General features: G+C 42.3%; 2 protein-coding genes across 3 annotated transcripts in view; both read right to left on the bottom strand.

Moving 5' to 3' along the window:
* Positions 1-25,288, bottom strand: part of BCO2 (beta-carotene oxygenase 2) — a 44,721-nt gene that overhangs the window by 8,416 nt on the left and 11,017 nt on the right. The window contains exons 1-4 of one of the 2 annotated variants that reach the window (XM_035555626.2): positions 13,266-13,404; positions 4,719-4,914; positions 3,381-3,592; positions 1,212-1,327 (exon numbers count right to left, since the gene is read on the bottom strand). In XM_035555626.2, coding sequence (XP_035411519.1) covers positions 1,212-1,327; positions 3,381-3,592; positions 4,719-4,914; positions 13,266-13,371 — 630 coding nt within the window. In that variant the 5' untranslated portion in view covers positions 13,372-13,404. Of the gene's footprint in view, positions 1-1,211; positions 1,328-3,380; positions 3,593-4,718; positions 4,915-13,265; positions 13,405-25,288 lie in introns of those variants that run through there. The other variant, XM_050715000.1, reaches the window with a different exon arrangement.
* Positions 18,017-20,667, bottom strand: TEX12 (testis expressed 12). Its single transcript, XM_050714988.1, has 6 exons — positions 20,640-20,667; positions 20,165-20,280; positions 19,684-19,756; positions 18,621-18,725; positions 18,464-18,515; positions 18,017-18,161 (listed from the first exon to the last, which is right to left on the bottom strand). The coding sequence occupies exons 1-6, from the start codon at positions 20,665-20,667 to the stop codon at positions 18,017-18,019; spliced, it is 519 nt and encodes a 172-aa protein (XP_050570945.1).

Genomic DNA, 25,288 nt, shown 5'->3' with positions numbered 1-25,288 from the left:
CTTTTCCAAAAGGTTTTTAAAAATTGCTTTCATGTATCCAGCCTGAGACTTTGAAAGACCCCCTTTGAAAAGAATACCAGGCCACCAGAAGCTCACAAGACCACACCCTTTTAAGGCATCTCGAATCAGAGATTTTAAAAGTGAAGTCATCCCTTCCATTCCTGCATTTAGCCCAAAAATGCCAGTCTACATCTAAAACGCAGCTTAAGGGGATTTTTTTTCTTCAAGTGACAGGTTGGCTGAACAGAGCTGAACATTCATACTAAAAATGCCTACACATCTTCTCATCACTAAATTGTGGTTTGCGAAACAGAAAACAGCAAATCAAACTCTCAATTTCAACACGCAAGTAGCGTGCAATACCTCATAAACAGAGCGTCTTCACGGTGCACAACGGGTCCTGTGGAGACCTAGGGACTGCTGGAATGCCTCCCTCGAGACCTGAGGGTGTGCTGAGACTGCTATCTTATAGTATTAAACAGTCCACAGTAACATACAGGGAGGGCAGTTAATACTCAGGAAGGGCAGAATCCTTCTTCAGTCCTTCTCACAGCCCAGCAAATACCCATATCTCCTCTAGAGGAGCCTGCAGGGGGGCACGTAGCTCACCCTGCCATCTCACAAGCCATGCTCTGCCCTCAAAGACAGCCACGCTCCTGTGAGGCAGTGCAGAGGACATGGGAAGACTTCGGCTCTGACTTTCGGTTCTTTCGCTAGCATGGGCAAAAGTAAAGTGGCAGCTACGCTTGGACTTTACGTTGGCTTCACCACCCGGTTGCAACAACGAGGTTTTAGGCAAGGCTTTGCAGGTCTGCAGTGTTTAGAGCCGGGGGTGTGCGAAGAGATAAAGGGAACAGATGGGAAGATTGCAGTGACAGTGGAAGAATAGAGATCTGAGATCAGTGATGTTAACTTCTTCCGGTATGCACTTCTATTCTTCATGCACAGACAAGTACAGACAAGTCCAGACAAGCAGCAAGCTCGGTGGAAAAAGGCCAAACGGAAATGAGTCTACATCTGTCTCTCCCCTGGCCTGCTGCAGTGGGCAGTGACTGAGTGAGAGCTGCCTTGCTGCTAGGTAGATTTCTCAGGGACTCAAGCACACAATGCAGAGATGCTTCTGACTATGGCTTACAGCTGCACCGATCATTTGGTTTGCAATCTGGTTCTTCTGTACCACAAGCCAACCCCCTTAGCCCACCTGCCCACACCTTTTCCTTTGTTTCAAGTGTTTCTGGGTCCACTTTGTACATGAAGGTGTTCTCACTGCTGACATAGTAGTCTCCTTTATACACAACGTAGCTCACACTGGCATTGTCACTTGGCTCTGAAACGAAACCCAAGCTCGGTTTAAGCTTACATCACATCATATCGAGTTGGACATGTTTAGACAAAGAAACCATTTGCAGTGACATTGATCCCCCTGTGGTTGATCAGAAATACCTCCCTAATCTACAAAGATACCCAAGAAATTCTCTGCACAAACGAGTTCAGGACAAAAAGACAAGGACTAGCAGTTGCTGCATATCTTTCTCAGCTCAGTGCTAGATACCAGTAACCTACTGGTGGTGTGTTGTTTCCTGGAACTGAAGGGAATTGATTGCATCAGCAGAAATCTTGAGAAACAGTTGCTGGGGAAAGCTAAAGCATCTTTCACTGAAAGACCCCACACAAAGCTCCATGTACTCAACAGTAACACAAAAAAGCCAGGACTCAGGTTGTTGGTGAGACAGGTCAGTGACAGTAACATCATTAATAATACAATTTAAAGAATATACTAGCATTGATTTAAAAGGCTATGAAGCGTAAGTTTTTTGAATTGACCTCTTAACTGTATATCTGCAGTGATGGAAGGCTTTTCTACCCAGCAGAGAGTTTTATGTATCTCAGCAGCTATTAAATTTGGATGCTTAAGCCTGGTCAGCACTGCCAGTTAAGGTCGCACTATTCATGTGCACGACAAGGCTCCAGGGTGAGATCCTTGTGTTGCTTCTTATGAGATCTGGAAACCTCCTGCAAAAGAGCTTGAGTTGGACCCAAACAAAGAAACTGAGCTGTTCACTTTATACATTCTGGGAAGACGTGTAATTCTACTGACCTCCTAGAGGCTTAAACAGGTTTCGTTTCTCACATCTGCACCAATTGCATTGCTCAGATGTTGTCAAGGAGCAACATAGACAAAACTGTGTTACCTTCAAGTAGGAGGCTCAATTTCTGTTTCACATTTCACTTACCACGTCTTAATTTGCCTTCTTCAAATACACACAAACGTTAACATTCTAGTAAGGGAAGTGTGGAAATGACTCCAGTGAGGCCAGCATAACCTTCATACTTTCATATGCCCTTTGTTTCTGACTTATTTCTTCATATCTCTCTTCCCTTCCTCCCCAGCCAAAATTTTCTCCTCGGACAGCCATATGAGGAGTCCCATGTTTGATTTACACCATTGGAAACAAGAGGCGAGACTTGAGGCTACAGCTTGGGCTAAGGGGATGGCAGGGATGCTATCTGCATGACAGAGTTTGGGAAGGGACTGCTTTCTCTTCCCCATTCTCTTTGAAACCGAATCAGGGAGATGCCCTTTGAGAGCTACACACGCACAGCAGTCAGAGCTGTTCTTGCTACTCCTACAGGAGGCTGAGACCCACTAGCCAGGTGGCTGAGAAGAGCCAAGGAAAAAAAGAAAATGCCCTGACTGAGCAGCGTGCGTACAGAGAACACAGAGCCCAAAGCTGGCATGAGAAAAGCCCATAGGACAGGTCAGAACAAGATCCTTCACCACAGGAAGATAAGAAGCAGAAAGTTGTCACACACACACGCAGCAAGTTGCACACTTCAGGTCTGTTCTGGTTTTAGTGGAAGACACTTGTGTTGAAATTAAGCCTATTTCTTTCCTAATTTATGCAGAACTCTATAGGCAATGGTACTTCCATTCCTGTGCAAAACACTCTCTCACCTTAACTTGTATCATCTCCTACACCTTAGTACAGGAAGGGAAGGATTAGCCCACTTACCCTACAAGCTTAGCAAGGCAAGGTGTTTTAAGGGCAAAGCTGTGTCTCAGGGAGAACTGCAGGGTGTAATGCTCATTATCAGACCTGTACAGGGTGTTCTTTGGAAAGAATTCTGTTGGCTATTTACACAAACTCTGGAACCAAGTGAGACAAAGTGTCACTAAAGCATTAAGCTGAATGTGCATCTCCCAGCTACATCAGACACCAAGTTGTAGTAGTTAGTGTTGTTCCAAGAGGCCATATTCTAAGAAAAAGATGGGCTCAGAATAGGCCTCCACCAGACTTCCTCACAGCTCCCTTCAAACCGAACCATGAGCTCGCCAAGAAAATCTCAGAACATTTCACATTTCTTAGAAACCCTCTTACTTGGCGTATCGAAGCGTGACATGAAGCGCTCAAACACACTCTTGCATGGGTCTGGCATTGCCAGTGTCCCAAATTCTGAGACCACGATGCGGTTGTGCTGCCTGTTAGTGAGGTATGAATCGCTCTGCAGAAACTTGCTCCGGTACATCACTGTGCCATTCCTCAGCTGGAACTGGTGCAGCAGGGCCATGCCATCAAACCAGTGGTTATATCTACAAGCAGACATAAATAGGAGAACGAGAGTTGGACACCACATTATGGTCTGCTACACTGTTCCCTCTTGCCTTATTATCATCTGTGACAAACTCACGTCCCAGAGCCCACAAACAAATAAATATGTACAGCCTTGTGATGAGTCTCAACTGAGTGAAACAAATAAAATGTATTTGTGGGTGAGGGTCCTGAAGTTAGGCACTGACTTTCAGAGAGATTGGGCCTCCCCGTATCACATCTGAAAATGGACGTCAGGAATTTCTGAAAATGCTATGTATGGGGGAAATAATATATGCTAGTAAACCAGCCACTTTGAAGACTTCTGCAAAAGGAAAAGAAATTGTGCACTACTGCACAACAAGAACAGAAAACATTACTGAAAGCCCAATTGCACAAGGAGCTTCTTTTAGCTCTCAACTGTTGGCATGATGTCATTCTCTCCAAAAGGAGAAATCTGTGAGACAAAGAAATATCTGGAAATATGTGGGTTTTGTTTTGTTAAAGAAATCTCTGGAAATAATATCATTCACAAAATCAACCGCAGAATGGCTTGGTCGTATGATCACCTTCGGCTAGTTGCTGCCATTAGCTTTGCAGGAAGAAGAGCTAGGTTCATCGGTTTGCTAGAATGGCAGATCCCGAGCCAAAGGCAGGGGTTGCCTTCTTAAAATGTTTTGATATCTTATTTTTAAAGTGAGATGGACTTGCTTCTAAAGCAACTCACACAATTTGGCACAATCAACTTTAGAAGTTGCACCCTGGATTTCAGAGTGCTAGTGGGATGGACTTCTGTTAATAAAAAAGGACTGGGAGTGTGTATGTTTTAATCCCCAGCCCTGTTCCATCATTATACCATTCTGAGTAGGACACAGCCTCTCTGTGCCTCAGCTTCTCCACCCTTAGTAAGTTAACCACACAGCTATTTCAGAGAGCCCACTAAGAGTTTCTAGATGAGGGAGCAGCCGTTCTTAAAAGAATGATAACACAAGGATTTCCCCCTCACCTGATTTCAAAAGAAATTACAAGGTGCTCCAACAGTGGCAAGCCATTTGGGGGGGGGGCCCTTTAGGTTTAGCTAATGCTCAGGCCAGAATTATTTGACTAATTCACCAAACCCAGACTTACTTCTCCTCGCCAAACTCAAATCTCCCAGGACCATTCCTCAGCAGACTGCCATTTATCCATTCAGGAATATGTCCTTTGACCTTCGCTGGGATGGGCTGGGGGGTCTCCTCTACTGTCTTCAGTAAGGGCGAGATGCATTGCAAAGTGGGCAAGGTGGTTTGCTCTTTTGATGGGCTGGGCAGGGATCTCTTTAAACCTGCAAAGAAAGCAGTGACAACAAAAAGCAAGTAACTAAGATTTTCACTTCAATGAACAGACAGTTGCTAGAGCTTGAGTTTGGGTATCTAGGAGAACATTCAGCATCCTGCAAGAAGCAAATCTGTACCAGATACTCGAACTAATGCTCTGCTCCCATAATACCCCACACATCAACAGAGAGACGAAAATCCAGTGGAGTTAACTTTACCTAGTTAATCCATTAGAGACACCTGTTCTGCAGTCAAAAGGAGGTAATAAAATGGGCAGTTTTCTTAGGGTCTTTCTTCTGTCCCGTGACTAGTGGTTGACCATCAAGCTTTATAGCCATTATTGATGCTGCTGTATGCCCAGATTTTATCCTTTTTTTATTTGTGAAATGAGAAAAGTGTTTTGTAAAGTCCTTGACTGCAAAGGCTTTTGTATGTGTAAAACATGCATAGGAAAGCAAGGCCAATACAGCACGGAGCAAACGGCATAGAAGACGGAGGACAAGGACTAGCAGCATCCATTGCTTTGAGGTTTGGAACATGATAATTAAAGGTATGGTTCACTTCAGCTCCATGCCAGCAGACTGGATGCAAGGATTACTATGTATGGCCTCTATTCTTTACTATGCCATCATGGCCATATTCTCTGGCATTAACAGCTGTGAACTAATTCTGTATTAAAAGAATTGCTCCCTGCTTGCTTACAGATGAAGTCACTTACAGATGAAGTCACCAGTGCAGCAACATACAATTTAACAGAAAGGCTTATCCAGGTCCAATCATGTTCAACACTGCTTCAGACACCTCCATCTAGGAATTAATCTGAGCTGAATTTAACCAAGGGTTGCTGAAACAGTGCTGAAAAACCGTGCTACGAGGTTCTTCACAGCAAGCAACAACATTGTTTGCAGCTAAAGGTAACGCATAATTTTCCTAATGCTGGCCATTTCACAGTGAAGAAATTTTATACTACTAGTATTCCTTTCAACCTGAATAGTTAGCCAAAATTCAAGATCTCCCAACACTGAAATTTAGGAGGGAATACATCATGGCATTAGGTTCCTTAAAAACAATAAGCTATTCTTAAACAAAACTTTAAAACATCCTCCACTGAATTTAAAAAAAAAAAAAAGTTTTTCTACCCATAGTACAAAGGCTTTTCCAAAAGAAAGACAAAAAAAAAAAGCAACAAGGCAGCTCACTAAAAAGAACATCCCAGAGAACACCTCAGAAGATTCCCAGTGCTCTACTGTAAATCCAGGCAAGCCATAGCTTGCTAAACAAACAACAAAATAATAGTTACAAGCATGAACTCAAAGAACCACAAATCTTGGAAGAATACAGGCTATCAAACACAGGTTGTCATGTTTTCTCTCTACACTGCACACAGAGGACTTTGCCAAGCTGGCAGCATTTGAAATGCAATAAACCAGAAGCTCAGACTATTGAAAGATGCACAGGTCAGTTCTCAAACTCACCGGGACAATCCGATTTCAGAAGCTCAAGAAGGTAATCACTAGCTTTTCCCCCTGCAGACCTCCCCCCTCCCTGCCAAAAAAAAAAAAAAAAAAAAAAAAAAGGAAGTGATGAAGAACACAAATGAAACTGAGCTGAAATACACTGACGGGGCAGGACAAAGCAGATTAAACAGATTTACCTGCAAGGATATAAGCAATAGGAGAAAAAGATCATTTCTGATGTAGTCCCTTTTTTGCACGTTGGCTGCAATATCTCCCCTTACTAGGACAAAAGCATCAATGAAGCGTGAAGAGAAGGGAATGCTGTGTGCTAACAGCACACAGTTATTAGCTCCAGTAGCCTGGCTTGCAAAGCCTCATCAACACAAGGATTGTTTTGGCAATCCATTTAGCTGCAAAGGGGGATTTATCTAGAAAGTGTCCAGGCTGTCGCTTTCCCTCCCCGTGCTACCACCTCCTTGCCTAGCACAGGCTCCATTTCCACAGGTCAGTGGAGTTGCTCTGCTGCCCTGCTCCATCCTCACCATTAGACTATTTAGCCCTGAACGAAACCAGAACTGATGAAGATTTAGGTACAAGTGAAACACTGACAAACAGGGACAGCCTGGCATACAGAAATCCATTCCTGAACCAGTTCTAGGACAGCCAAAACCAAACACTAAACAGATTCCAGTCAGATAATCAAACTCCTCCTGAATTTTGAGGTAGCGATTTGTTCTGGTTATACCACTCACTTTCACCACCGCAGATGCTTGTTCTAGCCTACCTTCTTTAATCCAAGGAAGTGAATTTCCACAGGTTGCACAATTTATCCGTGAGCCTCTGAAACCACATATTCACACATACAGAGGAGCAGGAGAGTATCTGCATAAGAACTGTGTTGGCACACAGCATTTGCCTTAGCTTGCTTATTTAGGACAGCTTGAGACAGAATGGGTGTTAGGCATGCAGGAAATTGAATTGCAAGATCCCTTCAATGTGGTTCTCTGGCTTGTCAATCCTCAAATCCTTCTTTAGATCTCTAATATGGTAAGTCAGCTAGATAAAGAATTCAGGCTGCAGGGCTAAAGCAATTAACCTCAAACCACCAACATCCTCTCCCTCTTAAAATTCAATTAAGTTCTGATTAAATCCTATGTGAAGCACTCAATCTGATCCCAACATGAGTGCTCCATAGTATTTCCTTATACAAGGAACAGAAGGCTTTTCGTATCAACTGATACTTGATTTAGTGACTGCCATCAGTATTTGCAGAAATACAGCTTTAGTAGGTTGAGTGAAAATTTGTGAAGATGTAAAATATGTAAAAATAAAATAAAAATATGAGAGCAACATGTTCCTAAAGAGAGATTTTTGCATCTAAGGAGAAGCAACAATGGCATAACCAAGGATGGAGCAACAGAAAAAGATACTGGTGAGCAGCATTATTACATATGGAAATTTAGGAAGATATACTTCACAAATAAGGCTGAACAGGACTGCCAAACACCTCCTTGGTCATCTCTCATCCCAGTTACTGTCCCAGAAAGTTCTATCTGAGGTCTGTCTTAAAAGTTACTGTGTTTCCTGGCTCTTAACCTCTGTTTGGAAGACTGCTTTAGAACCCACTGCCCAGGGATAAGAAAATGAATTTACAGAAAGAAGTTATTAATAGGACAGATCATCATCCTCATTATTCTGTCAGCACTGTCAGGTGGTTTTGGTATTTCTCCCTCTCGTGTGTTTATCACATGTTGTATTTAGAGAGAGCAATTATATCACTTCCTAAGCTAAGCAAACAACGTTCTTTTAGCTTTCCTTCTCCTATTTCAAACTTGTCATTTACATGATTCGTAGTAGCCCTTCTTGAAACCTCATCTGGTTAGAATTCATCTTTCTTGACCTTGGATAGACCCAACTGTTTGAGAGATTTCTAGAAAGCGTCTGAGAACAGGCTATATACAACAAGAACATGTACGTTATTGCCCTGTATGATCAGACCACGGAGAAAACAAGCACAGCAAGATCATGTAGTATCTTTCCTTCTGGGAACTAATCAAAGGAGATGAAGATCCTGATAGTAACGCATGCTAAATGCAAAGAAGTCATGATGTCCAGAGGAATCAGAACAGAAGTTTTCAGAAACATAAGTCATTCTAGGAAATTTCTGAAAAGGAGGGAACAAAAAGGGGGGGGGGGTCAGGAAGGAAGCAAGTTTGCTCTGCTGAGTTGGTTATGAAAAGATTCAGGACAAGAAACAAAAGACAAAAATAAGCAATTACCTCCACTACATTCAGCACAACACAAAAAAAAAAAGTCTCTTTCAGTTGCATTATGTAAGCCACCTCATTATTACTGACCCCTGGTCAGATCTAGGAACAAGAAGGTTGTCCGGAGATTTCCTCAGTGACCATCACCTACAAAGCAATGCAACATTTAAGCACTTTGCTTGGGCAGCTGGATGGGTGCTTCTTTGAAGGGACTTAATGCAACCTACCTTCTGTTTCTTTCCTTTTGTGATGTATCATTATTTTAGAATATACTGAGACTTGATCAGTAGCAGAAAAAAATGCCACAGACTAATTAGCATGTGGAGCAAGACCAGAAGGACTTAGTACAACATGTTTCTCCTTGTCACCACTGGAAAGGCTGGTATTCATTCAGAAAAAAACAAGCTGCTACGGCAAGACAGTACAGCACAATACAATACAAAACAAGTACTTTAAAGGATATTGATTTGTTGCTAATATGTAAGTCACTATAGCTGTGTAAAAAAAAAAAAAAAACACAAATCCACACCGCCTAACCTGTTTCTTCCCTATTAAAAATAAATAAATCTGAATAAACCCCGCCTGATTAAAGCCTACCCTCCAGATTTAATCATAGTTTAATATTAAAAACTGCTCCTACTCTGAAATGCACTAAGCAGATGGAGTACAAACACTTCCTATTTGAAAGCACTGTTCATGAGCTATTATAATAAAGGCATATTGCCATCAGATAGGATCACTCCTAAATGTTTAACTTCAATGCTCTAAATGTTAACATCTAGCTACCCAAAAGGACGCCAATCTCTGTAAAAGACAAAAGACAGACTTTTTTAATGTTGAGCAACAGTTAACGGAAGTAACTGACTCTGCTAGCACTAAGGAACAGCTTTTTGTGTGCCCTTTAAAAGACAAACCCACAGTTGTTCAGGCTACAGACCAAGATGGGAGAACTTGAATAAGCAACAAATCAAAGGCACTAAACTCTCAGTGGGACTTCATATACTTGTTTGAGCATAATACCTGCAAAACAGTGCAAGATTTTAACCTGCCAGCTCAAAGATCTTTTTTCTGAACTCAAATTTCCATGTTACTTCAAACCCTTAAAAACAGGATTAGTGTCCAAACTTAATTTGGCATATCAGAGCAGAGGCAGAGCCAAATACAGCATTGTACTTTTTCCTCAGATATTTCCCGAAGACTGTAAGCTATTTCTGCATAATTATCACAGCCTATCATTTCCACGTGCTGTTTCCATTCAAGTAGAAGTGTGCCACAATTTCTCTGTCTGTCACAAACTGACATCCTAGCATGGATTATTTATATCCAGAAGCTGTGGAACCAAGGACAAGGATCTAAAAAAAAAAAGTTTCTATACATTAAGTAACCCATGTGTTTTGGGTAGAGCAGCAATGAATCAGACAATAAATTACACCTGAACAGTGATGGCTGGGTCAGAAAATCTTAATAGTGGACAGAAAATGTTTGCTAGCTGTGAAATTGAAATCACATTGAATATAGCAAATCCACTTTTATTTTAACCTACATATTTAAATCCAAGGCACAGGGGCCTTTGTCTCCACATGCAACTGCATAGTCTGACTCAGAAAGACATCTAGGACCAGACCGAATGGCAGACCAGTAAAAAGAATGCTCACAGTTGGGATTCCTCAAGCAGAGGAACTCTAGCTCCCTGAGGCCTCACAGAATAAAGAATAACAGCTGATCTGGAAATCTTCTGGCGCAAAACGTGGGCCTTGTTATCATCCCTGTAAATGACAGATTGGAACAATAAGGCAAGCAAAACAGCTTTCTCCTTCCCATCTGCCACACAATCATCTAGGTTGGAAGAGACCTCCGAGATCACCGAGTCCAACTTCTGACTCAACACTAACAAGCCCTCCGCTAAACTATATCATGGAAGCTCTACATCTAAACATCTCTTAAAGCCCTCCAGGGATGGTGACTCAACCACTTCCCTCAGCAGCCCATCCCAATGCCTAACAACCCTTTCAGTAAACAAGTTCTTCCTAATATCCAACCTAAACCTCCCCTGGAGCAACTTCAGCCCATTCCCCCTCGTCCTGTCACCAGGCACGTGGGAGAACAGACCAACCCCCACCTCGCTACAGCCTCCTTTAAGGTACCTATAGAGAGAGATAAGGTCGCCCCTGAGCCTCCTCTTCTCCAGGCTGAACAACCCCAGCTCCCTCAGCCGCTCCTCGTAAGCCTTGTTCTCCAGACCCCTCACCAGCTTCGTTGCCCTTCTCTGGACTCGCTCGAGCACGTCCATGTCCTTCTTGTAGCGAGGGGCCCAAAACTGAACACAGCACTCGAGGTGCGGCCTCACCAGAGCTGAGTACAGGGGGACAATCACTTCCCTAGCCCTGCTGGCCACACTGCTTCTTATACAGGCCAGGATGCTGTTGGCCTTCTTGGCCGCCTGACCACACCGCTGGCTCATATTCAGCCGACTATCAACCAGTACTCCCAGGTCCTTCTCGGCCAGGCAGCTTTCCAACCACTCATCTCCCAGCCCGTAGCGCTGCTTGGGGTTGTTGAGCCCCAAGTGCAGGACCCAGCACTGTGGGAAACGGCGTCAAAAGCCTTACTGAAGTCAAGGTAGACCACATCCACAGCCTTTCCCTCATCCACCAAGTGCATCACTTTGTTATAGAAGGAGATCAGGTTCGTCAAGCAGGACCTGCCTTTCATAAACCCAACCCACCCCACATCAAAAGGAGCTGATGCTGCTGTAGCTATTGATTTCCAGCCTCTGCCAATGCTGAATCACCAGGGCTGACACTCAGCTCACCAGTGTCCCACACTGATTACTAAAGTTCTTGCACTTGCCTTGTGTCTGCTGGGAAGTCCCCATACGTGAGTCCTCGTTCCGTCTAGCCTGTAGGTTTCCCATTGTCAGGGACTCAGCCACCCACTTCCTTGCTAACAGGCAAAGAAGAACATAAAAGAAGTAATAGAAAACACGGGGGAAAAGAAATGGAGAAAAGGAGGGGAGAAAGACATGTCAAGGTGAGGTAAGGCAGAAGAGCAACTGTGAACTGTGCATATACTTGCATATGAAATACTTGTTGATTCCCTAAAGACACCTATAGAAATAAATACTTATAAATACTATACTTCAGGGGTCTTTTTTTTTTTTTTTTTCAATGACATAAAGGAAGTGTAATAATTTCTTTCTTCAGTACTGATTTACATAGTCCAGTCCTTGGAACACTTTCTCTAGAAAGACACCATGAACAAGGAGAGAGAGCAACTTTGGCCAGTCATGGAAAATATAACAGATGGAACAAACTTAATTTGCACTTTTTTCCTGATATTATCACTTTTTCATTCAAATGCTTGAACAAAGTAATGCTGGGGAGAGAAGGGGAGGGGTTCTGTCTCATCATTCAACATTCTTACCTTCTAGCTAAGTTGAACTAATACTATATCAGCAAGCCTTTTCAAAAAGACCTTCGTAAAAGTCAGTGAAAAATTGTAATTTCCAAAAAGATACAAGAAATGAGGCAAGGAAAGTTTCAGGCTTTTCATGTTAATCAGATAATCAAAAAGAAAAACCACAAATATTTACATTCCTATGCAGTCCAGTTTCAAACGTAATGAAAGAAGCAGGGTTCAGGAGAATTTAGCAAAGAACCCCAATATAAACTAGATTATACAGTCATTGCAATCTGCTGGCAGAACAAAAGAACTTCATAAATGTATGCATATATAGGCTTTATTTACAGCAGAAAAGTACTTTATCATGCCCTGAAATGCTAACACCGTTATGTTATTCTATATAAAATTCCCAAAGCTAGATTTTCTACTTGGTCATTTAGTTTGCATTAATTGGACTCCAAATTCTTTTCTCTTCCATCTCACAGATGCTGCTGACGACATGCCTCACACCAACTTATATACACATGCAGTGGAAAAAAAATCTCCCGGACTGTTCCTAAACTTGCATTCATGGACAACGTGCACTGGTGGCACACAAAGGCAGATCGAAGAACCTTTCCAAGCTTTGGGAACCAACCCTTTTATTCTAAGGGGGGAGGCAAACCATCATCAATAAAAACAAATAGGAAAGGAGAGACTCTGGTGAACTGACCTGATCTGTATTATTTTCCTATTTTATGCTGGCAGATCTCCCTCTCTTAGAACAAAAGACAGATTGAATTGTGTAATGACGGCACAAACTGCAGAGTGCTGCGGCAAGGCAAAATCCCATGGCACCGTTTCCCACTTGTACGTTCAAATCAAAGCTTCAGTAATGTCACAGCCCTAAGCAATCCTCTCCCTCTCACAACCCACTTACACATCTCACAGCAGTCTCCCTTGCAGAGAGAATCTGCTGCCTACTGGCTTTCCAGCTCTAAACCATCCGTATCTGCTAATAATCCGAGAGAATCTGTGCAGTGTACTTGCCTCTCCCGCTTACCTTTTCTGTAAATAACAGAATGCTGGCTCCCAACAAACGCTTTGAATTTGCTTAGTTACTAATTCCTGATCGTTAGAAATAAGCTTGCTCTACCGACCGACCTGTGCTAGCAGCAGCACCTAACAGCAGGACGACAGAAAACCCTTTCCAAGATGATGGGATAGAAGGATTTGTTTGTTTATGCATTTTACCTGGAACGAATTGCATCAGGGAGGAGAGGAAATGCAGCAAATTAGCGAGCAGGATGCTGACGGCCGACAACAGGATTTTGGAAAACATTTTCTGCTCCGAAGGCATCAGGTCGGAGATGGTCTGGAAAGGCACCGCTGCCAGGACGAGCAGCGTGCAGCAGAGCACTGGTGGCTGCGGAGAGCTGCTTCAGAATAAGAGCCAGCAGGGAGGCTGCCAGCAGCAGCAGCAGCCTCGGGCTCCTGCCCGGCCAGGGAAGCGAGCATCTCCCGGCGGGGGGCACGGCCTGCGGTGTCACACCGGGGGGAGCCTCTCCCCTTGCCCTGGGGACGCAGGGAGCAAGTGGCGACCATCTGGCACATGCACCGCGATGACTGTGGCTGTTTCTTTTTATCAAGTGGCTCCCAGAAGCTGTCCCTCGGTGGAGAGCGAGGCAGCATACACAGCACTCAAGGTAACCCATCCCACTGTCCTTAAGATGGGACAGATTATTACTCATCCTAAATCTTCTGTTGCAAATTAAGCTGATTTCTTCTTGTCCTTTCTACAAGACACAGCAAACACCTGATTACTGTCCTTTTTATAACTTATGCTATCATGCCTTCCCATTTTCTGCTTTCTCTAAATTTAACTCCAGCCTTTCCTAACAGATCACGCTTTCTTTGTCCTTTATTATTCCTGTTTCCCACTCTGGACTGCCCACTGTTTTTAATTCTCCAGCTAAGAGCTAACCAGCACGGAGTAAGACAGAACTATGCTTTTGTCTTATCCGCTAACCTTTAGTTAACACATCTCAGCTTCTTTTTCCCCACACATCATACTGACTATAGCCATTGCCCTGCTCTGTAAGTAGCACACTATCCCCCTTGCTAAGCTTAGTGTTTTTCTCCCCCTTTTTTATTTTTTTTAATTGATCTTGATTTCATGTCAGTCCTCCATCTGATTGAGATGACAGTGAAATTTCAATGTACGTTACCGATAGCCTCTGCAACCCCGCATAGCTTGCTGACACTTGAAAATTAACTGTATTCTCTAATGTCATCCTTCTAAATCATTCAGGATAATACGGAATAGGCCAGGTTAGAAGCAGATCCCTTTAGGACGCCAGCTAAACTGAACTTTCAGGAAAAGTGAGAATGATTCCTTTGATTGACTTTTTAGCTAATTCATATAGCCCCTACTTGCTGACTGTTCTTTTCTATACATATATCATGCACAACACTCGCAGTTACCTTATATCAAGGTATACCCCACCTATCATTTTTCTATATCTATTAAGTTTGCTACTCCAATCCAAGTGTTTGTTTTTATGGACTGCTGCTTTTGAAGCGATTAAGAAATTTAGTACAGAATCTCCACAGGATGAGAGTTAGACAGATCGATCTCTGATTCTTTGTCCTCATTTTTCCAGCTATTCACCCTGATAATGTAAGAGACTCTGGTCTTTCCTAGTACTGCATTCATCAGGTTTTCAAAGACAATTCAAAGAAAAACCTAGAGGTTTTTTAGATTAGCAAAATTGAATTTTCTACATGTTCTACACTGAATTTCATATGCCTTAAATACATCTATTACCTATTCAATCTTGTATTTTTCTATTATGATCCAGGTACCTACATCTATGCTGTTTCAAGGCAGTTTTATTTTAAGTGAAAAGTCAAAAATAACCTTTCCTGGGTAAAGATGATTCATCCCTGAATACCTCAGCCACATCTGCATTATTTGTTGTTCTCCATTTCAGCTTCTAGATAATAGCAGAGCAACAAGATAAACTGAATACTAGTTTTTCATCACTTACAATTTCTGGATTCTGAAGGTACTCACAGCAAGCTCAGAAATGCAAGAGAATCACCGTCGAAAATCCCCGTGACTTCAAGAGAGTCAGAACTTTGCCTCAGATGCTTCCACAATTTCTAGAAAATCCATTTATATTCTGTTACTGATCTGTCATCTTAGACCTTCTTGGTAATTTACTAAGGCACTGCAGCTTAAACAACAGGGGGAGAAGCTTAAAGAAAACGTAGTTACCAGCTGAGCTTTGCTGATCAGATTTGGCAGCTTTAAAGCCAATTAATTTTCAGTTCAAACCTCCTTCAGTAAAACTGGAAAGCGGATAGTGATGGGAGAGGTGCCAGGAGGACTCCATATGAAGCTCAATCCTCAGAGACAAAATGAACTTTTGGCTTCATTTCAGAAGATGAGAGTAAGAAAACTTTGTTTTTTCTCCCAATAAATACTGAAATACCCCAGAGAAACAATAAGTGCAGAACATCACTATCAATGTAGGCAAACAGGAAAACACCAAAATTATATTTTGTAATGGTTTAGAAGATAAACCATGTATGAGTATTCCCATATAAACAGATATTCAATGGCACACTGGAGGGCAAAAAACCTTTTTTATATTTTTAAAGTAATTATGAAAGAATCCTTTTTAAACAGGAAGAGAATTATATACAAATGCAAGCAGTAAGTGGGTATTTCCACTGCTGAAATATTTCAACTTCAAAAGAGAAGAGAGGTTTCTTTTCAATGGATACATCAAGCTTCCTGAACTTACCATTTCAAGCTAGAACTCTATAAAACTACATATTTTATTTATTTCACTTGGTTAGTGGTTCTTTTTATATATTCTTACATAGATTTGTGCAGCAAAAAACAGAAGTTTTGTTGCTCATAGCAATTTAGTAATTAGTTTTAAAAACGTCAATTTCAAAATCACACAAAGCTTTGAATGACTGCCTTTTAATAAGCATAGTCACACCGTTCACAAGTTCACCTAGTCTACTGTAGCCATGCCTAGTGAATTTACTTTTAATGTCTCTTCAGACTCTAAATTCCTTTTACTACGACAGAAATCCCACCATAAATTATACCACATTACAAACAAGCAGTGTAACGTAATGAAAACCAGTTGTAGAAGTCACTGTAGAAAAGCAAGTCATCTTTGAGAGAGGTTTGTTGAATTTAACTGCACTTGAATGTCAGATTTAAGCAGTTCTCCATTCTAAGAGGTGCGGATTGACTAGTTTTATTGGATTTTAAGAAGTTTTTAAACGGAGCAGACCACTACAAGATTAACAGTACATATCTGTGCTCTTTTGAACCCCTAAGGGAACAAACTTGCACTCTGTGATCCAATGGGACTTTTGAGTTGTGCATCCTATTAATACTTGATACTAGAGCTAGAGCTTTACAGCCTATATATATTAGCCATGTAAACTAAATCTAATGATCTGTATCCAGCTGATCTAAAAAAGTTGCATAATTTTCCTAGGCACAAACAGATAAAACGCAGCAAGCCTCTTTTGAATTTGACAAAACAAACAGATATTTAACAGTCATGAAAGTTGCAATAATTTTATTTAAATGCTTATATAAGTTACTTCAGGTAGATTTTCAATTTCAAACACTTCACAGATGACAATTTTAAACTCCACCTTTAATAATTTTTTTTTAGATAATCAATTATTCTAGAGACACCGAGTACAATATTCTATAAAATTTACCTTCCAAAAACTTCTCTTTTTCTCCCACTTTCTTGCATTTAAACAGAATTGCAGAGACCGATTACAAAATTACCAGTCTAGTAAAATATGATGTATCCTAGTGGTGAGATTTTTAAAAGTCTTTAGATGCTAAATATGCAGATAGTCATCTTATGGGATTTTAAGAAATTCCTAAGCTTGTAAGGTGCTTACATGCGTAGGCACTTTGAAAATCCTACTAAGTCCATATCTGCATCTTTAGATACCTTGGAAAATCTCTTCCTAGGTGTCCAGTTTCTCTCATTTGTTTTAATTTGATTATTAGTATTAGCTTGACAGACATCACATTCAGTCGGGACTTGTATCTACCTTCCTTTCCGCCTTTTAAGTCCGAAAAGATTTAAAGAGAAAATTAACACACAGCACTACGAGAAAGAGATATTTATCTATCTTATGCTAGCAACAGGATTATCTAGCACTTTTCTTTATTACACTGGCCTCACAATTAGTACAAATAATGCTTTATATATTTTATGTTTCATCTTTTAACTGAATGAAAAGACAAGAAAGAAAAATTGCTCAAAACCTCTATAATCACCCTTAAATAAACTGGATATACAGCAAACAGTATTGATGTATCAAAATAATAACAACAATAATAAAAGAACTGTGTAATTCAAGATAGAGGTAACATTATCTTTCATTTATTGGTATTACCAGCAAAGTTTTGATTATATGCTTTTATGATTATATTAAAATGGCCTTTTTTCATTTGAAAAGCTGTAGGCATTGAAATATATATTCAAATTAAGACTTTATATTTCTTTACACATTTCCCAAAGTAATACTCTTAATAGAACTCTCCTGTTTCTAAGCTGATCTCTTCAATCTATTTATGCTCAGATACAAAAATAAAAATAAATTTTCAGATACATTCTACTACAATTTTAGCATCAAAATTTAGTTTTCTAAGGATGGAAGTACAGGGACAGCCTACACAATGGGTCAACAAGAAAAGATGTTCTAATCTGTAGAATCCCTTGGAGTGGTAGGATTTAAAAGGGATATTTAGTGCTATGTTTACTGTCACTACCCTACATATTGCATATGCTTACTTATTTAAAAAATAAGATGCTGTTTAAATTGTTGAAAGTTTCCTGAATTAGAAATACTTACAGAAGATATTTATGAAACATTCATCATCACATTCACCATGGTTTTTACAAAGGTTTTGCTCTGTATTTCTGCAGTCTAACAGACTCCATTCAGCTTTGCAGAGTATTTGCAATCACAGTGAATCTCTGTTTCAGACTCTCCCTTTTCTGTTTTAAGTGGTTTTCTAGGGTCCTTGCTTCTTTCAAGATTCCGTCAAGTTCTTGGACATAAGAAGCATCCATTGCTGCTCTCTCACTTAATTGAAAACAAAACAAAATAAAAACGACCCACAACTGATGTTAAAATCAATACTATAGCCAGTAACTTTCTCACTACTCACAACTGCTTTTATGCTTTACTTAAGTGTGCTGTCTACCAATACTCAGTTTCTGACCAATTTATTTCTCTGTTCTCTATTGTAACAGAGAAAAGCACGTTTATTTCAAGATCTATGGTTTATAATTTTCAGCATTTGTTTTCAAATACAGCCACAGTAATCAATCATACCAAGAAAAGTTAGAAAGAAGTGCTGTATAAATAGGACAAAGTTAACTTGCCTTAAAATGTGGGCATATTTTGATAACAAGTTCTTAATTTCTTTGTTCATCTCTGTTAAAAGGAAAAAGTAATTTTATTTTAACAGTTGAATGAATCTTCACCTCAACATCCCATTAATTAATTCAGTAGTTACTTTGAGTATATTTAATACATCACCATTTAAAACCTCTTCCAGTGGTTCAGGTTTGTAGAGGGACTGTAAGCCCTCAGAAAAAGACACGTCTGTTTTGTCCGTGGAGGACAACTGAGGATTCTCTGTAGCTTCATTCTAGTAAATCAAATAAATAAATAAATAAATAAATAAAAATACAGACTCTAGGACTTGAAACATGCTCAGCACAAATCAAATTTAATTGAAAATAGCAAAAAGTTTCAAAAAGATCTTGACTGTTTTCACAGAAAGCCAAGTGCTGGCACCTGTGCCAACACCCTCTGTTAGGAGCAGGCACAGCATGACTGTGCTAGGGGAGTGGCTGGGAAACGCTAAGATTTTTGCCTCTATCAGTAAAAGCTGGTGCACTTCATCAGTTCACTCAGAGGCCCTGCATAGCCATGTTGCAGTGCACACCCCATTTTGTTGATCTTCAAACAGTCAGAGAAGTCTTGCAGGCTCCTCACAGAAGTCATCCTTGCTCCCCTAACTGTCAGCAGAGAGGACAGAACACCTTGTGTGAGGGACCACGGAGAGCCATGGGGCTCTCTCTGCCCCTCTCCATGACAGGAACTTGCAGCAATGCCAGAGCAGCAGCCGCAACATGCCATGCTCCACTGAATCATAGAACGAATCATAGAATGGGTTGGGTTGGAAGGGACTTCAAATATCATCTAGTTCCAACCACCCTGCCATTTTCAGGGACACCACCCACTAGATCGGGTTGCCCCAGGCCTCATCCAGCCTGGCCTTGAACACCTCCAGGGATGGTGCATCCACAACCCCTCTGGACAACCTGTTCCAGTGCCTCACCACCGTCTGAGTGAAGAATTTCCTAACGTCTAATTTAAATCTCCCCTCTTTTAGTTTAAAACCATTCCCCCTCATCCTGTCATTATCTGATTGAGCAAAGAGTTGCTCTTCATCTTTTTTTAAGCCCCCTTTAAGTACTGAAAAGCTGCAACGACGTCACCCGGGAGCCTTCTCTTCTGTAGGCTGAACATCCCCATTTCCAGTGAGCTCATCCCCCACCAGGGCTGCAAGGAGTGGCCCTTCCTCACACAGAACTGCTCACCTCCATCTCTTTTTTACGCTTACTTCTATTTTCATCAGATTTTTGTGTGTTGCTTGTCATTGTTACCTGATTAGAAGGAAAAAAAAAAAAAAGTACAACGTTCAGATTTTGCGAGCAGTTACTGGGTGTGACTGGGAAATAAACCTGCACAATCACCTGACAAATGTGTGACCAACACCACTGCGACCACTTTACAAACAGCACCCCGACTACAGCCCTAAGAGGGCTCCGCGTCCCGGGGCGGGCAGCGGGGGCTCCGTCAGGGAGTTGCCGCCCCCCCCGAGCTCCCCTCAGGGCGGCTCCGGGGCCTGGCGGCCGTTGGCGGCCGTTAACGGCCGTCGCGAAATGGCGGCGGCTGAGGGGAGGAGAAGGGGGGCTGGCTCCTCAGGCGAGGAGAAGCCGTGCCACCGGCTCAGGCGGCCGAGGGAGGGGTGTCACAGCCCGGCCACACGCCTGGGTTATCCCTGGGCTCACCCGTAGGCACTGGGTGGTTGTGCCAGGCAGTGGGACAGTGCTGGCTTTGTCTGTCACAGGTGGCATGGCAGTCTGAAGCAGGGGCCGCTTGCGGGTGACTAGGCCAGATGGACCCACTTCAAAAATTTGGAAGAACCCGCAAATGCGTAAATCTGAGCGATTACATCAGACTTATAAGACTAGACTACTTCCAAGACAAACGAGTCATTTCTAGAAAATGGAAAGAAACATTGCATTTTCCTTACACTGTAGGTAAACTATGCACGGTTTCATTAGGAAGCATCTGAGTCAGATGGTGCTGTGAGGTGGCTGGTTTACAGCAGCGAGAGGCTGGCCACCATGATCCGGGAAATCGTCTTCAGCATTACACCTCATGTTCTTAGCCCAAAATATTCAACACCATTCTGCTACTGCCTTCCTAAAGCTCAGGTCAACGAGCTACAACCAAGAAAATACTCACAAAATGTGAAGTTACGTTGGAGTACAGGAGACTTTTCATACATCTTTCGTTTCTGGTTAAGAGAACAGATCTTAACCTTACACGTTTTATCCATATATCCTCTGAAAGTCAGAACTCAGGGTAAGAAGTGAAACTGCTGAAAGAACAAGAACTAAGCACTTCCTCAAAATAGAAGCAATATTCAATTCAATGTCATGGCCCACTTCATGAAACTCTCTGAAAATGCTGAAGAACGCTATCTAACATTATGAAATAGATACAAAAGAAATATGTTAATTAAATATTAAGTTGTCATTAATATATTAACATTTCTATTAACAGACCACCTGACTTAAAATAAGTGAACTATGTGTTTTTGTTTTTTTTTAACCACTTTCAGTATCTTATGAATGTGATAGTCTATGGAAAGAGGTCAGACAAAAAAAAGAAAAGAAATCTAAGCAATTACTATAAAAGTAGTTCCAGTTCCCTTAAAATTAGAGATATTAAAATAGCAGGAGAAATGAAAGCTTAAAATAAAAACGACTGTTACGAGTTAGACCCTAGTCCTTAAAAATGCAAACATGTAAAGACTAAGAGGAAAAAAACCTCCAATTTGCTAAATGACCTAACTGAATTTTTACAATCTGAAAGGTTGAAACAAAAGACCAATTTTGGTTAATACAAAATTAACAATATTGGCTGACTGGCACTGTTTTTTTGGTGCTTTTGCACAACCTTCTGTACCAAGTACAATATTATTTCATGTTTCATTAGCAATCTGCATGTAAATTTAAACTTAATAATGAAAAAATGCAAAAGAATAATGATTACAACATTAATTTTATATATATGTTAATGAAACAAAAAGTTAGGTATCTGGGAAAGAGAGAGACAAGCAGTATCACCCAAATGGGGGGCTCTCCTGAAAAAAGCTCTGGTTTCTGAATTATTAAAAATCACTTAAAAGTCAATAGAAGGAAGACGAGATTCGTGAGTATTATTTTAAGCCAAAAGAAAATTATTCAGAGGTAGATACTTAAAGAACTGAAACTTTTTATTTTCATTGAAAGAAACCAAGAGTCAATTTGATCATACTTTAAAACTTCAGAGGAAGGAACTATCTGTTACATAATAGCTATCAGGAAAACATACAGGAACCAACGATCAGAAGCAGAAATCAGTTATATTTTAAAAGACGTGTGTGTGTATTACTGCAAGAACCAACTATTCAAGCAGAGTACCAAGAGAAATGATAGAATTACAGCTGTTATATATTGAAATAATCTAGATCTAATTGTTTAAATCAAATCTGGATATCTCTTTGGCACAGGTTAAGGTGAACAACACACACTGTGAATGCCTTATAACAAAACAAGAAAATGGAAGAGGATAATATAATATTGCTCTCCGATTTGAATTTAGTGTAATTGAGTGCCTATAAATATTTACAGTTATTATCTGAAAGCAGCAGCTACCAAAAAATTATTTTTATCTGCCTGAAACATGAAGCTTTACTCTGTGGAAAGTATATTCTAGCGACTAGGCAAAGAAAAATTTTGCCTCCTGAGAAATACCCTGCAACACCTGCATTCCTCTGCTTTTTTATAATTTATTCTAAATCAATTGCATTGGTTTCTTTCAACAGTTTCAAAGAAGCAATACATTTCTGCAGCTAGCACGTGGGTTTCGTCTCAGCGTGTTTGTGAGGTACTGTGAGCGGAGCAGACAAGATCCGTAGTTGTTAGTAAAATGGACAGTACCTATATTTCAGGATTATTAGCTCAGAAGGAATATTGAAAGATCCCCCTTTGGCCTCAGAAATATCTCCGTCGGTTTAGGGTATAGCCAGGAACACATCGCCTACAGACGGGTACAGCTGCCCCGCTAACAGACGGGCACGGGGACGGGAACAACGACTTAGCTTGCCTTGCGGTCTGCTCTACCGCTTTGTTTGATTTTTTTCTTCCCACAGCCCAGTACTAAAACTTGTATTGAATTCTACAAACTATGCCAAATCCTGGCGAATTACTCAATCCCGGGTTTGTTTTCCTGCCTTTGTGTCCTATCGCCGCACGGTACTTGCCGCTGTAGGTACCGCAGCTCCTGCCGCGCTGAGCACCCCCCCCACCGCCCCCAGGGCAGCCGCACCTCCTGCGAAACAGCCCGGCTGGGGCTGGGCCACCTAAAAGAGCCCTTGCAGCCACCACCACTTTATGTATTTGCAATTAACAAGTCCTTGCGAAGCAATTTGACGTGCTGGTGCAAATTAGGAGCTACTGGTTCACCTGTTTTTAACTATCAGCTGTATGTTTCTGGCGTTCCTTTTCCCTTAAGGAAGGGAGTATTTCTCCCCTGCCAATATTTCTCCCCTGTAGTTACACATCTACGGAGGGTGATCGGAGGGAGGACTCAGCAGACAGCAGTGATGTATTTCTTGCTGCTGCTTTACTAAAGAGCCCGAGGCATGCAGCATGCCTTAGGTCCGAGACTGGCTTCCCCACAGCAGTCAGCGTTTAGGGGCAAGTGTGCGGAGAGGGAAGGAAGGGCTGCGTGCTGCCGGCATCGTGCCTGGGGAGCCTGGGGAGGGCAACTTGGTGCCGTGGGAACGAGCCCTCCTCTGACAGCATCGGCGTGAGGTGGAGGGACGAGAGAGAGAGAGAGAGAGAGAAAAAAAAAAAAAAAAGTTTCCTTCGTAACCTCGAATTTGCGTGATTGGCTTTCCTCTTAGGGGAAGTGCCACCCCTACATGCCGACGCGCACAAACGCCCCGGGAACGGAGCCCCCCGCCCTGAAATCCCCTCCCGCTGTCACCAGGAGCCTCGGGACGGAGCGCGGCGAGCCCCGAGCCCCGGCAGCGCTCCCGGCTCTGCTCCTGCCCCCGCGGACACGCCTGGACCCGGGGCCGGGGGCTCGGCTCCCCTGGGGGTCCCGCAGCCCCTCCGCACGGCTCCCCCGCACCCAGCACCGAGGTAAGGGCGCTGCCGCCCGGGGAAGGGGCGGTGGGCGCCTCGTGGGAGTGGGGCACCCCGAGATCCGGGGGATGGCTGCTGTCCCCCTGATCCCTCCTGCCCCTGCCCCTCCTGCCCCTGCCCCTCCTGCCCCTGCCCCTCCTGCCCCTGCCCCTCCTGCCCCTGCCCCTCCTGCCCCTGCCCCTGCTCCCCTCGGCCGGCTGGGTGAGCAGGGATCCGACCTGCACCTTCCGCTCGGCAGGGAGTCCCTGTGCTGGGTTTACCCGCCAAAACGAGGGCCATCTTTAGTCCTTTATCCATAAATCCCGCTTACACTTTCCCCACTGCTTTAGAATAATAGTTCTTGACTTCTTGGCTCATTTGGCTACGTGAGGCTCGTGCTGGCTGGTGGCGTGGTATTTTGTTTCAAAGGCTTGGTTGTGCGTGTGTGGAAAGGAGGATGCAGTCCTCTGCCATGAACCGGGCTGTTTCTTCCACCCCGACCAGCTAGCGCTATATAGGCTACAAAAATGAGGGAAAGAATGGCTCCCAAATACATTCCTTAACGTGCTTTTTCTGGAGGGACAACGAAGTCACCGTGATTCCTCCCCACCAATCCCTAAGGCTGCCTAAGTTGCTCAAGTATATTTGCTTTATAATTTTGTTTCTAAGTTGCGAAAAGGAGCCTTGGAAGTAAGCCAGATGCTCTGACTGCACAATAAAATGTTGGTGCAAGAGGTGGCTCTTCCCATTGTTTGCCCAGGTTTAACGCTACATTTGTCACTCCGGCAGCTAGCACGAGGGAAAAAATGCCTGGACGGGAACTGGTAGGTTTGAATGGAGCCCTTCATGTTCTAGGCTACTTAGAAAAACCATGTGCATTCTGCGCACTCTGCTGTGACTCTCTTCTCCCCTGCATAGTGCACAGCAAGACACGCAGCTCCAGCTGAAGACTTGCAGATGCTGGGCTCCTGACGGTTAGAGGCTGTGCTGCTGAACGTCACTGTGCATGTTGCTGGGTGCAGCTGGCCAAACATTGGGCGCCTATCACAAAGCCAAGCAAATCAGATCTTGCAGATAGCAAAGGGAGCCGCTTATTTTCTGAAAGTGAAAAAGCGTTTTAGTAAATCTCTTGCTCGTTTTCCTAAGATGCAGACCAAAACGAAACAGGAAGGAAAGTGGCAACCTGCATTTCACAAAATTCAGTGGCATAGAAGAGGACATTTTAAAATTATACTGCCAGAGAAGTGAAAGGATGTCGTATCTTCCTCTGCTGTCTATAACCTCTTTTTAACCTGTACTTTAAGGGTAGTAGATGCTGTTTTAATTTTGAAGAGGATATTTTTTTTTTTATTTAAATAAATGCATTCTAGCATTTACTTCTTAGAATTATTGCTTCCAATAGCACTAGAATAGAGCAGAAGAATTTCTGAAATGCTTGACTTTACAGTCCCAGTCAGGTGACTCCAGGTCACTTTTATTTTCATTTTTTTTTCTCCTGGTGCACTGCTGGAACTAAGACATGGAAATGTCTGTGCTCTGTGAAGCAATACAGTCTGTTGAGGTGTACCTCTTTTCTGCCAGCACAGTTGGAAACTTTTAGATAGAAGAAAAGGGGTGAGTGCAGTCATAGGTAAGTGTGGAAGGGGTAGAGCAAATTTATGACCATCGCCGTGCTGTTTTACACGCTAACGGCTCTCAGTCACTGTGTCAAAAAGTTAAAGAACATAAAGT

Source organism: Cygnus atratus, chromosome 22 (genome assembly GCF_013377495.2).
Source record: "Cygnus atratus isolate AKBS03 ecotype Queensland, Australia chromosome 22, CAtr_DNAZoo_HiC_assembly, whole genome shotgun sequence".
Taxonomy (NCBI): Eukaryota; Metazoa; Chordata; class Aves; order Anseriformes; family Anatidae; genus Cygnus; species Cygnus atratus.
Note: the sequence above shows the minus strand (reverse complement) of the source record. Positions and strands in the feature narration are given on the sequence as shown.

Excerpts from the sequence above, each read along its gene's own strand:
- TEX12 (XM_050714988.1), bottom strand. The coding sequence starts at position 20,667 with ATGTATGAAAAGTCTCCTGTACTCCAAC. Across the intron at positions 20,281-20,639 it reads AAAGTCTCCTGTACTCCAAC|TGGGTCCATCTGGCCTAGTC; the intron begins GTAACTTCACAT and ends AAATTTTTGAAG. Across the intron at positions 18,162-18,463 it reads AAATATGCCCACATTTTAAG|TGAGAGAGCAGCAATGGATG; the intron begins GCAAGTTAACTT and ends TTTTCAATTAAG.